A 16,073-nucleotide genomic window follows, 5' to 3' on the forward strand; every position below is an offset into this window, starting at 1 on the left:
CGAATTTGCTTAACCTAATGCTAAGTGAAATCAGACAAGGAAAATCAAGTCATTGTAAAAAGATCTCAAATCCTGCACAAGTCTTTAAACCTAGCTGTAGACCTGGCTTTGGTTTCCTAAAGTCTAACACAAAGCAAAGAATCTTACTGTACTATACATTTTTATTTTATTTCCTCTGGGGTTCATATATATTTAAATAAATGTAATTTCAACAGCAACTGGAATTAAAGGCACTTTTTATAAATCTTTTCTTGACAATATATTTAAAATAGATTTTTAAGTCTCATTGATTACAATGTTGTCTGTTTTATCAGATAATATTCTTTTAAATATGAATTTCAATGGATGCAAGCAGGAAGGAGTGAACTCTCCATTTATTCACATAGTTTTCACTGTTCTCTACTTTTGGTTTTGTGTCTCTCACCTCCACTACCTTGCTGTCCCCCAAGCATGTGAATTTGTGACCTCTGAATTATCAAGAATGGACTAACGTTCATCAAAAGTAAATTAGAGCCAGATTCAGAAAGAGAGCAAAAACTGTACTTTAAAAGATATTCATCATGGGCACCTGGGTGACAGTCGGTTAAGCGTCCAACTTTGGCTCAGGTCATGATCTCACAGTTCGTGAGTACCAGCCCCGCGTTGGGCTCTCTGCTGACAGCTCAGGGCCTGGAGCCTGCTTCAGATTCTGTGTCTCCCTCTCTCTCCGTCCGTTCCCTGCTGTCACTCTGTCTCTCTCTCTCTCTCTCAAAAATAAATAACCATTTAAAAAATTTTTTAAAGAAACTCATGGATTTCAAGAAAAAGACTGTGTCAGGTTGTTACCGATACATGCCCAAGCTGAGATGATATTTTAGAAGTTAGACAGTTTGGAGACAGAGCTTCCCATCATGAACACGTGTGCATCACAATCACTTAAAAAGACTTGTTAAAAGACCATGGCTGGGCCCCACCCCCAAAGTTTCTGATTGAAAAGCCCTGGAGTCCCAGTATGTGCATCTCTAACAGGTTTCCAGATGATGCTGATGCTACTTGTCCAGGGACCAAATACTGAGAACTATTGGAATAAGAAATACCCAGAGACTTGAAATAGTTTTAAGAGGAAGGAAACTTTTTTATCAAATTTATTTTTCATGTTACACACACACACACACACACACACACACACACATACCCACATGGACTTTATTTTCTTTACTACCTGGTTAAAATTCCTTCAGATAAAACTTAGTGGGATATAGTAGTGAATTATTGGAAAGGAATAAATAAGATTTGGAAGGATGTAGGAAGACGTGTTGGAAAACTAAGGGGGGTGGGCTTTAAAAATACAGAGTACATTGACTTGAGAGAAACCAGTCTCTACCTCTATGACAACGAAGGACAATGTGGTTCTGGACACTTATGTGCACAGATGATTCATACCACACAGGTCTTTGTTCTGGTTGTTTAAAAAAAACTTTATCAATTTACTAGAAAATTAACCAGATCTCTATTACAATCTTTTATCAAACAATGGATGGGCCAGACATGGGAAAAAAAAAAAAAAAACCACAACACATCAAGTACTTTTGCTGGAAATCAGTCTAATTTACTGCAACATGATTGATGATTACTGAGCCTTTAAATTTTCACTGTTCTTCAAGTCCTTCTGTAAATAGTCACCAACTCATAAGCCACCTTTCTCAAGGGAAGTGGGATTCCAACCATTTTTCCAAGGCTGAGTATTGAGTTGGACTTTCTCTTTACCATTTTTTTAGACTGAGATGATTAATCAGAAGGGCACATCCTTTCACTACCTGGAATACGGCCTTCTCCTAAATTCCAGTTGATAACTGTTAGGCAAAATTACTTCAGACAATGAATTTCAAATGCTTCTCAGTAGCTAAATTTCTTAATGTGATATCAAAGAAAAGTCAAATATAGTTTGAAAATATAACACTGAGTTCTGCCCCACACTTGACCCTGGCCTGCTTTCCTCGAGATAATGGGTCACAACACCCTGCTTTCTATTTGGACTCTATTGTGCTTCTATTACCTGATGTATTCATACACCACGCCACTTTTCTTCTCAACAGGTTTCCTTGTCATTATCTGTAGATACGCTACTAAGAGTAATGAGCTGTTGCTGCTGCTGTTGCTGTTTTTAAACCTCTTTGGATTCCTGGATGGGAGTCATCACTAAAATGCCACTGATTTATTTTTTCTCTTTTCTCTAAATTGAATTTATGTAGACATGGATTTTTTAAAAAGTCTTCCAAAGAATTACTTTTTAAAAAGTGTTTTATTTTAATTCCAGTATAGTTAACATTCAGTGTTATATTAGTTTCAGGTGTATAATAAAGTGATTCAACAGTTCCATACATCACCCAGTGCTCATCACAAGTACACTTCTTAATCCCTATCAGTTTGTTCTCTATAGTTAAGAGTCTGTTTCTTGGTTTGTCTTTCTCTCTTTTTTTCCTTTGCTTATTTGTTTTGTTTCTTAAATTTGCCCGTATGAGTGAAATCATACGGTATTTGTCTTTCTCTGACGTATTTTGCTTAGCATTATACCATCTAGCTCTATCCATGTTGTTACAAGTGGCAAGATTTCATTCTTTCTTGTTTTTTTTTTTTTTTAATGTTTATTTTTGAGAAGAGAGAGGCAGAGAATGAACAGGGGAGGGGCAGAGAGAGAGGGAGACACAGAGTCCAAAGCAGGCTCTAGGCTCCGAGCTGTCAGCACATAGCCCGACGCGGGGCTCAAACTCACAGACTCACAGACCGTGAGATCATGACCTGAGGTGAAGTTGGATGCTTAACAGACTGAGCCACCCAGGCGCCCCCATTCTTTCTCATGGCTGAAAAACATTTCATTTTATGTATATACTACCTCTTCTTCATCCCTTCCTCTATCAATGAACACTTGGACTGTTTCCATATCTTGGTTATGGTTAATGCTGCGATAACCATTCTTTCTTCAATGTCTTAGAGTTTTCAGAGCACAGTTTTTCACTCCTTTGTTAAATTTATTGCTAGGTAATTTTATTATTTTTTTGGTGCATAAAGGATTACTTTTCTGGGTATTCTGTATCATAGCTAAGTCCCAGGACTATGAAGCGATGTCTCTTAACTTGAAAACTTTTACTTTTTTTAAGTATTTTTAAAATTTATTTATTTATTTTGAGAGGAGGTGAGGAGCAGAAAGACAGGAAGAGAGAGAGAATCCCAAGAAGGCTCTGCACTGTCACCACAGAGCCTGACAACAGGGCTTGGACTCCTAAACCTCCAGATCATGACTTGAGCTGATATTGAGTCAGACGCTTAACCAACTGAGTCACCCAGGTGCCCCGTCTAAACTGGAAAAATTTTAACTCATCACATTGTAGAGACATGCACCAGGTAACCAGACAGTTGGACTTTCAGAGATCCCATATCAACTTCACTGTATACCTCTATCAAGATTGGTAGAAAAATGAATACATCAGCCTCGGGCTTAGCGAAGAAGAAGGGGGTAAGGGAGGTACTTTTGAGCATCTCAGAGCAAGTGCAGCCGTTCAGTGCTTTAACTACATGAAGATATAGGCTAATGGAATATAAAAATGTAAGCAATATAGATACATGCCACACCATAAATAAGACTAAGTCATTTACTGTACAAGTTCAATGCTGTCTCCATTTGCATCAATCTTAAATACACACGCTGCAAGTTGGCATCTGTTATAGCAGAAAGACTATATACAACAGCCCTGGGTTAAGTTCTGCTGAGCTGGTGACCAGCTGTGGGACTTTGCCCAAATAAAGACTTCCTAAGTCTTATTTCACACATCTGGATACACCTACCTTTCATGAGAATCGAGTGAGATAATGAATAAGAAAGCACTTTTACAACCATTATCATGTAAACTATCTTGTAAACACATTGCAATGATTTTGGATGGATACCCACTTAATTGCTAATAGCAGTTACTTCTGAGGAAGTGAGCAGCACTGAAGATAGATGAAGCAAATCTGAACTTTTTACTACTGAATAGTTTGAGGTTGTCAGGAGAAGAGGGCCTTTATTACAGATGTCTCTTTTAATGATAGTCTTCATATGTCTTTGTTATTAGAACTATGCAAGGATCTAAAAACCCTTACTATCTAGGGATTACATGTTTACTTGCAAGCACTTGTGTGAATATCGCTACAGCACTTACAACATGAAAACGCTCAACTCACTCTATCTGTAGATACAGAGAAAGCTTTAAAGTTCCATGCCCCTTTGCCTCTTGGAGGAGGCTCACATTTGAGCCAAAATTTAAAGTCTAGAAGGAGGCAGTTATATAAATTTAGGTGTTTGGAAAAGGGGTGGAATATGCTAGGGCCAAGAGTAGTTATTTTCCAGAACAGAACATGCAAAGTTGGCTTAGAGCTAGAAATGAAAGTAGGCAGCCCAGATATACCTGGTTAAGAGCCTTAAGTTCTATGGTACAAAGATCCTTTAATGTCAAAGGACTGACAACAGAAACCTAAGAACTTGACAATATTACATAGAAAGGGACTGAATGGAAAACCAAAAGGAGGTTAGAGAAAGAATGGAGGTTGTGCCAAGGGACGCAAATGTGGAGACCAAGAAGCATGAAAATAAAATGTCACCTAGAACAAATGTAGTTGCTAATTCTTTAAATATAGGGTAGAGATTTCCTCCTCTGAAATTTGGTGCATCTTCTAGTATAGTTCAAAAAGAATCTTAGGGGCACCTGGGTGGCTTAGTTGGCTGAGCGTCTGACTCTTGATTTCAGTTCAGGTCATGACTCCCAGGGCTGTGGGATTGAGCCCTGCGTCGGGCTCCTGGCGGAGCATGGAACCTTCTTGAGATTCTCCCTCTCTCTACCTCTGCTCCTCTATCCCACTTGCACTCTCTCTCTCTCAGAAAAAAAAGAGCCTTATAATTTGATCATACAGTATAGTAGAAAACAATTTGTAATTTGAAATCAGAAGACATGGGGTCAAGTATTGTTTGTACCAATCACTAACTATATAATCATGAACAAGTCTCAACATTTCTGTACTCCAGCTTGCTAATTTTCAGCATGGAGTTAATGATAATTTCTACTTCACAGAGTTGTTCACTGGAATAAATAAGAATGTATATAAGATGTAATAAGGAAAATTGTGATATTAATAATGATTAAAATAATCTTACATTAGTTGGGCACATAGTAAGTGTTAGACACTGTGCTAAGAGCTTCACGCTCTTAATATATCTCATGAGGCTGTTTGGTTAAAGGTAATGTTCAGGCATTCATTCACTTATTCACTTGATATATATCCATGAGACATCTTCCTGTCATGTCTAGTGAATCCTACATTGTCACACATCCTACATTGAAAGAGTTTATTACGCTCATCATGGTGAACATTTTGTAATCAATATAAATGTTGAATCACTGTGTTGTATACCTGAACCTAATATTATATGTCAACTATACATCAGTTTGAAAAAGAGGATCTGCCATTTATTTAGTGGGGAATGTGTGTGCGTGTGTGTGTGTGCGTGCGTGCGTGTGTGTTTGGAGGTAAGGGTGCTCAGATAAACTCTTACCAAAATGATAATGTCTAATAACACTGAATTCTAAAATAATGTTCTTCCAATGGTTAATCAGTCGACTCGTTTTTAAATCTGTTTGGTGGGGGGTGCCTGGGTGGCTCAGTCACTTGAGCAAATGACTTCAGCTCAGGTCATGGTCTTGCAGTTTGTCGGGCTCTGTGCTGACAGCTCAGAGCCTGGAGCCTGCTTCAGATTCTGCATCTCCCTCTCTGACTCTCTGTCCCTCTCTCCCTGTCAAAAATAAATAAACATTAAAAGACATTTTAAATCTGTTTGGCAGGTTGAGACCAGTATTTTGTCTTAAATTATCACCGACCCTACTTATTTGTATCACAAGACTCTGAGAATCCAGATGCATTACTCGAGTGGCAGTGAGATCCCAACAGCTCTCAGCATGTCTGGTATCTTGATATGGCAAATAAACTAAAGCCTGCTTGCGTAACTTTGAGGAGACTCCTGGGTGAACTCCTTGAAGAAGCCAGGCTTGAGGAACTTGACCCAGTGATAGTGAATTCAGTGTGGCAGGTGCCACTTGAGTCTGTCTGGCTCTGCCCTGGATGTATGTCCTAGGGAGCCAGAGGGGAGGCTGAAAATGAAAACTAAAAGAACTATTTAATTAAGCCCTGAGGAACATGTAACATTAGGCAGCACTGCTTTAGAACTCCACAAACAACTACTTGCTCACAGACCAACATATAGGCCCAGTGAGGGCTGCCATGGGAGAGATGGGGGAAATGGGAAACCACCCACAGTGTCTCTGAGACACGGCTGGGTCCTGGAGAGGAGAAGTGGTGACTAGAGCAGGGGACATATTCATAAGCCCATGTGAGTCACATGAGACCCTCCTGGCTTCCTCAGCAGGAGGGTGCAAGAGCCAAGGAAGTTAGAATTACTGATATTAAGGTGATTTCATTACTCCCCATGGGCTACTGAGACCAGAAAAGAAGTGTCAATTCCATACAACAGGGAAATAGGAGGAGAGTGAGAGAGAATATTAAATAAAGATAAGAGCAGAAAATGAAGGGAAAAACAAAATTGGACAGATCTGGCTATATGCTTGAAGAGGTCCAAAGCAATCTCTCCATCTAATGTCAATGGGCTCCAGAGCAAGTTTCTACCTTTAGCGAGATAAATGAGGAATATGCCCAATGTCTATAACATCCTGATGAGATCACTGTGTCGATTAAACTAGGGGATTGCATTTTCTAAATGCAAATACATCCTATCCTGAGTATATCTTCACATGGTAGAGATGAGAGAAAACAAATAGGATGCCAGGTTAGAGGCTTTAAGCACATCAGTATGCAAACCACTTTTTAAGCCTGTTTCCATTTACTCTCCACTTCTGGACCAATTTTACAGAGCAGGTAACCTGTAACTCAAAACAATCTCTCCATGACCCTATTTCATTCAGCATCAAGATTCTAATCAATATCCTATTTCCTTTAATAGTCATAGGCATAAGCTCTAAAAATAACTTCATCAGCTCTATATTTGTGTCATTTGGAGTTTTGAATTTATAAGGGCGTGTATGCCCAGCCCAGGGAAATTACTGAAAATGGTCTTAAATCTCCGATAATGGCCTAAATTTGAAGCCCTGGGATATTTCTGTCCTTCCAAAAAAAAAAAAAAAAAACCCACTTTGTGCCCACTCAGGATTCGTTCAGATGATTTATAAGAAATTGCATACCCATCTCACTTTGCAAAACAGGAAATCACTTTCAAAGGAGAGAAGAATAAAACACCTTATCCATCTCATTCTCAGGGAAATTACCAACTCAAAATATTCTTCTGCTTTTGATGTTCTTCTTTCTTTCCTCTAAAGGAATCTCAGGCTAATGTATATTTATGTTTTAAGTGGAACTACTGTGCTTGTCTAAGAAAGAAGAGGAGAAAGGGGATGTCTGAGAAACTGCAATAAGCAAAAATAAAGGACAGTAAGTAAAACAAATAATAAATAAAACTAGGAAATTTCCTCAGAAAAATAGAGAAATTCAGGTTTATTTTATTATAAGATCGATAGATGCATATTACTTGAAAACCTTATATCTGTTTGTGCACAGGGATCTCTCCTCCAGGACTTATCCTTGGGAATTTTCTCAGCTCTATTGAGCTTGGTAGATCATGAGGAGTTTCCTTAAACATTTCAAGACTCCGTGGAATTTGTCACTTTTCCCAGACACAGAGAGTGATAAACAGCTTTCTTTAAACTTTTTTATATTTTATGTCCTAATAGGTATTAGAAAAGTAGTATTTCTCAGCTCTAATATCAATACAGGTCTTGGGGTAGGGGAGAGGCATAGGGTGGGTATTATGATGATGTAAGGCTAGACATTAATTCAGTCAAAAGTGTCAAGAAACAGTTAACCCATCATACTCTTCTCAAATAGGTATAACTGCACTTTGACAGAACGTACACTGAAGATTTTGGAAATTTAAAAACATATGAGCTTCTATGCCTTATAAGATCTGTATGCAATCATCTACTCAGATGTATTATTCACAGATCACTAGTCACTTCTTTGAGAATTCCAATCCAGCTTAAATTGCTTCAACATCTTTTAAGTTCAAACTTAGAACATCAACATTGTGTATTCAAGGATATTGTAGGGGGAAAATAATTAACCTTTTGGTGCATATTTAGTAGTTGTCTAATTTGAATTATAGTCTATACATTGAAAAGGTAAGAAATGGATTCACCAATAAAGGGCTTAAATTTAATAAAGAAAATAAAATTCACATATGTGAAAATATTAGTGGACAAATAGTACTATGTCTCATTATACTTAATGTAATTATAATATAATATATAATATAATATATAATAATATAGTGCAATTTTTTTTGCTGCAGCAAAAACGTGGCTGGGACTTACCAATGTAAGCTGTCGTGGATCAATGTCTATATGTATCTGGAGGAATGCCTACATATACACATACACTGTAAGTGTGTTTTCCAAACTTCTATGATAATAAAAATCACCTGGAGAATTGATTTTTTTAATAGGCTTTCTCCAGACCTACCAAAATAAACTCTTAGAGAAGGAGCTCAAGAATCTGTATTTTTAACGAATGACTCAGTCAATTCAGATCAGGCAGGTTTAGAAAACATTGTGGTCCTCAAAACAATCCCATGAGAATATTATTATCCTTCTTTTATAGTTAAGAAAACTGAGGTTAGAGAGATTAATTAACTATTCAAAGGACTCCCAAGTTAGGATAAAGCAATCTGACTTCCAAAATTTTTGTTCTTTTTTACTGTGCTAGGCTTTCTTTGTTCTCTGAGAAAATGATCAGGTTGGATGTGGAAACATAGAAAAATAGAAAAATTCATTTCTATTCCTCCTTTAAAATGTTACCTTCTGTTTTAAAGTGCTGGAGAAAAGAATACTGAGCCCTTGAATAAGAATGTGCATATTGATACAGCCCCCTACATTTTATAGAAAGGTAGAATACATAATTCTGTACCTGGCTTTTTTCACTCAACACTTTGACCTGGGGATGACATCACATCAGTATATAGAGACTCCCTTCATTCGTTTTCACAGACGTCCAAGTTAACACATTATGTAGCTAGAACTCAGTTTATTTAGTCAGCCCCCTGTTAATGGACCCTTGGCTTGTTTCCAGGTTTTTGCTATAACAAATTATGCCTTAATGAGTAGGCCTGTGCAGATGCCATTTTGCAGTTTTACCAGTGTGCATCTGTGGGAAATGCAATATTCTCAGAAAAGGGATGGCTGAGTCAGAAGTTAAATACATATTTAATTCTGATAGATATTGACTGTCAAACACCTCTAAAAATCCTGTACCATTTTTAATTTCTAAAGGCAGTATATGAGCGTGTTTTATTCCCCACATATATAAAGTCAAACATCTTTGTTTTGTCCCAGCTACGAGGTGAGCGATGGTTCTCCAGTGCGGTTTTAATTACACTTCTTTTATCATGAGCAAGAGGGGAAGGGGAAGTTTATATTTACAGCTTATTTTCTGTGAACAACGATCTCTATTCATCTCTAGCTCATTTTTTCTATAGGGTTTTTTTTCAGTGGGCACCCCCCCAAAATTTTTAATGTAATTTATCAAACTTTTCCCTATTGGTTATGCATTTTTAGTCAAAGTTTGGAACGTTTTTCCTATTCCCAGGTTATAGAGAAATTCATCCATAATTTCTTACAGTTCTTATTTGTAGTTGGAATTTTTAAAAGTTCCTGAAAAGATTCATATGTACACCAAAGTAACAGTTTACAAATCCAAGGTTAGAAAGTGATGTCAAACATTGCAGTTATTTACATGAGAAATGTTTAATAATCTGTCATGTTCATGTTTTTCTTAATTCTTCTAAATGAAGTCAATCTGAAGTCTTCTTGCCTGTATGATAAAATGTTCCATTAGTAAAACAGAAAAGATCATTCCTGGAGTAACGTATGGTCTTTATGAATAAACATATTCAATTATTGAAAACTTTACCTTTCTAAGAGAAGACAACATAAACCATTATGATGCAGCCCACAATCCAGCCAATCAAGAGAAGAATAGGGACCAGAAGGTGTGATAGTGTAGATTCTGCTTAAAAATAAAGAAAAGAAAACAGAGTAGGTAGGTCATTTTGGCATATCTTCTGAAGATAGAGAATTTATTTGAGAGAATAAATGGAATCTGATAATACCAAGAGGAAAAAAAAAATACACTCTTCAGTCACTCTCAGACATGATTATTATCTTCTGTTCTACAAAGGGTACATGAGACTCAGCTGGGTATTTAAAAGGAAAGACCTGTGTTCAAATGATAGGCTTTCCTTATAGAGTTACGCGACCTTGGGCAACTCTGAGCTTGAACTTCCCTATTTGTAGAGAAAATGAAACTTGTGATATCTACCTCCCTGAGTTGTTGAGAGGATCAAATGATACTGTGCATGTGCAAGAGCTTTGCAAACTCTAACCTTCCTGTGTGTGTGCCTAGGGTACACAGAACATATCCCTGCATTTGTTCAAGAACACAGAGAACAGCTGTTTACATAGAAACAATCGAAAATGACTTTTGAGGCAATTCCTCCTAAACTAAATAATCATAATATAGGGAAAGTTATTGAAAATTGTTGTTAGCCTTCATAGCTGACTTTAATCCTAAGTATCATAGGAAAAGAAAAGCATTATACCTTATATGATCATTCTCAACTAGAGAAAAGAGATTCTATTTGGTTAACATATTCAATAGAGCAACCAACACTGATCCAACACACATAAAAGACATTTAGAACAATGATTACTCCTGTGTCTATTTTGAACTCTAATCTGAAGAAAGCAATTTATAAAATTATCATTTTTAAATATTCATTGTACATGCACACCACACAAAAAGATTCAAAAAGAGCACAAAAAGACATCATATAGAATTAATGTCCACACATTAAGGACTCAGATATATTCTTAACTGAAAAGCACAATTAGGTTTTGTACCACCAGCTAACAAAGAGAACGCATATTCTCAGCAATTGTGTGTCTGTTACCATTTCTATCATTTTAAAATGTGAAGTTTTTTTTTAAGTACTATTAAAATCATCAGGAAAAGAAACACTTCTAAAATTAGGAGCTCCTCTAATAAAAGCAAACTTTGTGCAGTTAAAGTGAATTTTAATAGTTTAAATCTATCTTTCCAGGAATGTTGGCATGTCTTTTAACTCTCACAAATTCAACGGGTTTTCCTTGCTTCTCCATCTCGCTTTGACCTTGAACAAAGCATTAACCACTCATGGAAAAACCTTTCTCTTTACCTGCCTGTGGTATTGCTTTAAGTATAAAGCGAACATTGTGATATGCCCTTTACTCTCATTTGGATGAAAGCCTTTTTATGAATTAAGGTGCCATTACAGTGGGAGTACATAGCAGTGATTTTTTTGAACTGTTCATATATGCGATTTCACTTTTTTCCCAGTTTCAAAGAACTTAAAAATTAATACGAATATTCTAATTGAGCATTTATATCTTATACAAGCATATTTTTGTACGATTCTAAAATTTACATACAATAAAGCCCTAAAAGTATATATCTCATTATTTACTACTCATTGTAAAACAGTACAGTTGACTGCATTTCAACACTCAGAGTATGCCTGCATTTGTGTTCTTTTAACATGAATATTTTAAGTTTTACCATGATCTGTAGCATTGTTTTGAAATAGGAATATATAGGAGCACAATATACTTTGCATAGGTCACTTATATTATGGCACAAACAAGCACAAAACTTCTTTTTAAATATGAAGAGTGATTTCACAATGCTTCTCTCTGTCCAATTCTGAGCATGCCCAAGAGGTTATACCTGGAAGTATCCTTAAGGGCACTGTGCTCTGAAACAAGACTGTTTGCATTCAGAATCTGCTGCCACCACTTTCTATGATCACAGGCAAGTGACTATACTCGGCTATGCCTCAGTTTCCTTATCTGTAAAATGGAAATGGAAGACAATACTGCCTATATCATGAGATCATTGTCCAGATTAAGAGCAAACAGTGTAGTGTAAAAAAGCATTTCTTGGATACAATATATATTGAGCCCCTTCTGTCATAGTAGACTCAATCATTCTTCTTAAATATAACACACATTTTAAAACCAGAAAATAAGAAATTCAGATCTGAAGCATATCAGAAATGACTAAGTCCATTTTATTTATTTTCACGTTAGAGGCAGAAAACAGGCCCAGAGAGGTAGCAGAGCTTCCCCAAACTCACATGGCTGATCTGTGGACAGCCACGAATTGAGGACAGAATCAAATGTCCTCAATTCTGGTCCAGCACACCACAATACCTCGAATCTTGTATAACACTCGAGAATAACTGACTCCCACCTCTTTCAAAACAAGCATGAACAAATTAAGCTCTTTTGTTTGTTTGATCCTTTGAAACTACATGTAACGTAGAGACATAATCCATAAATTGTACATTGAATGGCTTTTTTCGTAGCCATGCTAACATATATGATTAATGCCCATTTAGCAGAGATACCACATTCTTAAGAATAACTGAGAAATACTAAATACTGGGGAACATAAAATAAACCAGGGAGCTTGGGCCTGTCTTACCAAGAGGGTCTGATGCCTTAAATCTTACCTTTTTCAGCCATTCTTCCTGTTGCTGGGTGGGTTGGTCAGGGCCACGCTCACCTCTTCGTTGTTGTCACGCACCGTCTCTTTGAACTTTAAATAGAGAGATATCTGAAGAGTGTGGCAGCTGCCTCTCTCCTGACTGCCAATTGTCTGCAGAGTGATGTAAGGTGTTGGAGAACAGATCTCCCCTGGCTCTTCTTTATCCTGTTATCATGGAGGAAGCAACGGGCTACATAAGCTAAACAATTAAAGAAGTTGAGTTATCCTAACCCAGAGATGGGCAGATTTTTAATTCACCCAATGCCTTCAGGCAACATGGAGAAAATGTTTAGGAAAGGGGGTGTACAGAGGAAAAATGGCATTGCAATTAGACAAGTTCTATCAAGGAGAGAGGGTAATCTACTGGGGGAAAAAACACTTTGGAGTCGGAAAGACCTGGCTTCAAATTCCAACTCTGCTAGTTCTGTAATGAAGGCCAAGTTGCTTAACTGAGTATCAGCCTCTTGAATTTTAAAATGAGAATAGTGATACCTTTCCACAGTGGAGGGGTCATAAAGAGGAGATGAAAAAGCTATGTGGAAATACAGACATTTATTACATTACAGGATGCAAAAGATAAAGTAAATTATGTGGTGCCCCTCACTGTGAACCATTCTAAAAACAGAACATTTTAATATAAATGTACTAGAAACTAAAACAACGAAAGGCTGGGGTATTGCCTAGAATTTTCAGAGAGCAGTCATAAGCTTGTTTTTATTAGCAATGTATAAAAATAGGACATCCCATTTTTCAAAGTCCAACCTGGTTTATGTAATATGACCTAGACTGTGCTCTAGATTCTCACTGGAATAACTTTAATTTTCAGGTCTGGATGGAAAAGTTTTGCAAAATGACCCTGTGACCAACTTCTCAAAAAGTCCACCACGAGATTAAGGGTGTCCTTCTTGAAAAGACAAGAGTTGCCTGACCAAGTCTACCTCCACAGAGCTCCGAGAGGGAGGTGTCCCTTCAAATGACCACATCTCATCACTCACCAGAATCCACCCATGGTTCTCCATCTCCCAGAAAATAAAAATCTGAACTCCTCATTGAGTACCTGAAAAGCCTCATTTTCCTACTTTCCCACTTGCAGTGACGCCTCAGCCACAGTGAATCCTTTGTGATATATGAATTCAGGATGAATTGATTTTTTACCTCAAGTCATATGCCTATAATTAGACTGTGCAGCCAACAATCTGGTAAGTTTATTACATGATTATGCAATATGTTTATGTTATATCATTCAAGCACAGTTGTCATCTCTCTCTTTCTCTATATACACTTTAAATGTATTTTTAAAAATGCCTGGGTATACCAGGCAGAAGAGAGACTTGTAATATCTATGTAACAAAATCCCTGGTAAAGTCCATTTTGTTTAATACTAAATAATTATATATTGATAAAAGGTTAATTGAGGCAAGATAAACAGAGATAGAATGAAAAAGTGATTAATCTCACTTAAATACTGATTTTTTAAACTAAATAGATTCAAATGAATACCCTATCTTAAGACCAAAAAAAAAGATACTAAAAAGAAACAGTGACATACCGTCCAAAAAACAAATATACATATATACTAGTATAAAACAATTTGCCTAAAGTGGTTAAAAACAGAATGTATGAAAACATTTCTACATTAAAATTACCTTAAGCTTTCTTTTTTGATATAAAATTGACTATCATTAACATTGCTACCAATTTGAACTTTGAGGAAGAATTACTTTATAACTCATCATTTATTTTTGTTTTCTACAGAAAATGAGGGGGGGGCGGGGAACTAATTCAATGAACATGAATTGCCCAGAGCTCAGAAAAGAGTTCAGTCTAGAATCTCATTTCTTTGGTATCCCATCAGTAACTTTTAAAAAATAATTATAATGTTTATTCAGGAAAAATGTTTTATTCACTAATAGACTGAATTCACTTTGAACTCACAAATGCAAGGGCCTCTTTTGACAATTTTCTAATCTTCCTCTTAGGGCATACCATTTAGGAATGTTTTACATTTCTACTTTGCATAAAAATTTCTTCAAGAGTTCTCAAATCCCTTATTATCAAAGTGACATTAGATTCTTCCAGGGCACTTAAGGTAAAAAAGTCAAATATTTGGCTCTTTATTCAAGATAAATCGTAATTCTTCATTTTTCTAATTTTTTCTAACCATTAGTGTCTGAAATTATAGTAGACAAGTCTTCACATGATAGATTAAATGGACAAATTCCTCTTAAGACCTTAGCTTACCCAAACTGATTCAAAAAGAAAGAAAATTTGAATAGACTTATAACAAGTAAAGCAATTGAAGTTATAATAAAAAAAAATGTTTTGCAAAGAAAAGCCCTGAGAGGCACCACGGTGGCTCAGTCGGTTAAGCATGGTTAAGCATCAGACTTCAGCTCAGGTCAGGATCTCGCAACTTGTGAGTTCCAGCCCTAAGTCAGGCTCTGTGTTGACAGCTCACAGCCTGGAACCTGCTTCAGATTTTGTCTCCCTGTCTCTCTGCCCCTCCTCCACTCACACTCTGTCTCTCTCTCTCTCCCTCTCAAAAATAAACATTTAAAAAATAATTAAAAAAAAAAAAAAAAAAGCCCTGGAACAGATATCTTCGCTGGTGAATTCTACCAAACATTTAGAGTTAACACCAATACCTCAAAAACTATAGAAGAGGAGGGAAGACTTCCCAACTCATTCCCAACTCATTCTATAAGGCCAGTATTACTCCAATACCCAAACCAAAGATATTATAAGAAAAAAACTACAGGCCAATCTCTCTAATGAATACAGGTAAAAAATTCTCAACAATAAACTGACAAACTAAATCCAGCAACATACAACATCCTGAATTACATCCCAGGACCAAGTGGGATTTAACCCAGGAATGCAAAGTCAGGACAACATTCAAATACCAATTCATGTAATAATACACCATATTAATAAAATTTTTTTAAAAGCCCAAAAAACAAAACAAAAACACATGATCATCTCACTAAATGCAGAAAAGCATTTGACAGACTCCAACCAACCAATTGGTAATAAAAGCGAACTTCCCCAACCTCATAAAGGGAATCTACAAAAACTCACAGCTAGCATCATATTTAATGGCAAAAGACTGGATGCCCCCCCCCAACCAATCTCATGAATAAAACAAGAACAAGTATGCTTATACTTTGATTCAATACTGTACTGGAGGTTGTAGCCAGGAGAATTAGGCAAGAAGATGAGATAAAAAGTCATCCAAATTAGAAAAGAAGAATTAAGCTATCTCCATTTGCATATAACATGATCTCATATACCAAGAAATCCTTAAGAGCCCCTTCTGCACACAAAAAAACTCTCTTATTTTTTTAAATTTTTAGTATTTA

At 36.6% G+C, this 16,073-nt stretch overlaps 1 protein-coding gene and 1 long non-coding RNA gene across 4 annotated transcripts in view; one reads left to right on the forward strand and one right to left on the reverse strand.

Moving 5' to 3' along the window:
* The first annotated feature begins 8,425 nt into the window (after window positions 1–8,425).
* Window positions 8,426–16,073, forward strand: part of LOC131512058 (uncharacterized) — a 32,449-nt gene continuing 24,801 nt past the window's right edge. Inside the window, exons 1-2 of one of the 2 annotated variants that reach the window (XR_009261900.1) lie at window positions 8,426–8,514; window positions 13,541–13,913. This is a non-coding gene — a long non-coding RNA (uncharacterized LOC131512058). Of the gene's footprint in view, window positions 8,515–10,138; window positions 10,310–13,540; window positions 13,914–16,073 lie in introns of those variants that run through there. The other variant, XR_009261901.1, reaches the window with a different exon arrangement.
* Window positions 9,839–16,073, reverse strand: part of STRIT1 (small transmembrane regulator of ion transport 1) — a 38,131-nt gene continuing 31,896 nt past the window's right edge. For both annotated transcript variants that reach the window (XM_058730285.1, XM_058730284.1), the window contains 3 exons: window positions 12,680–12,879; window positions 10,042–10,137; window positions 9,839–9,942 (listed from right to left, as the gene is read on the reverse strand). In XM_058730285.1, the coding sequence (XP_058586268.1) occupies window positions 10,046–10,137; window positions 12,680–12,692 (105 nt within the window). In that variant the 5' untranslated portion in view covers window positions 12,693–12,879 and the 3' untranslated portion in view covers window positions 9,839–9,942; window positions 10,042–10,045. The remainder of the gene's footprint in view (window positions 9,943–10,041; window positions 10,138–12,679; window positions 12,880–16,073) is intronic.

The sequence above is a fragment of the Neofelis nebulosa genome, chromosome 5, assembly GCF_028018385.1.
Source record: "Neofelis nebulosa isolate mNeoNeb1 chromosome 5, mNeoNeb1.pri, whole genome shotgun sequence".
In the NCBI taxonomy this organism is placed as follows: Eukaryota; Metazoa; Chordata; class Mammalia; order Carnivora; family Felidae; genus Neofelis; species Neofelis nebulosa.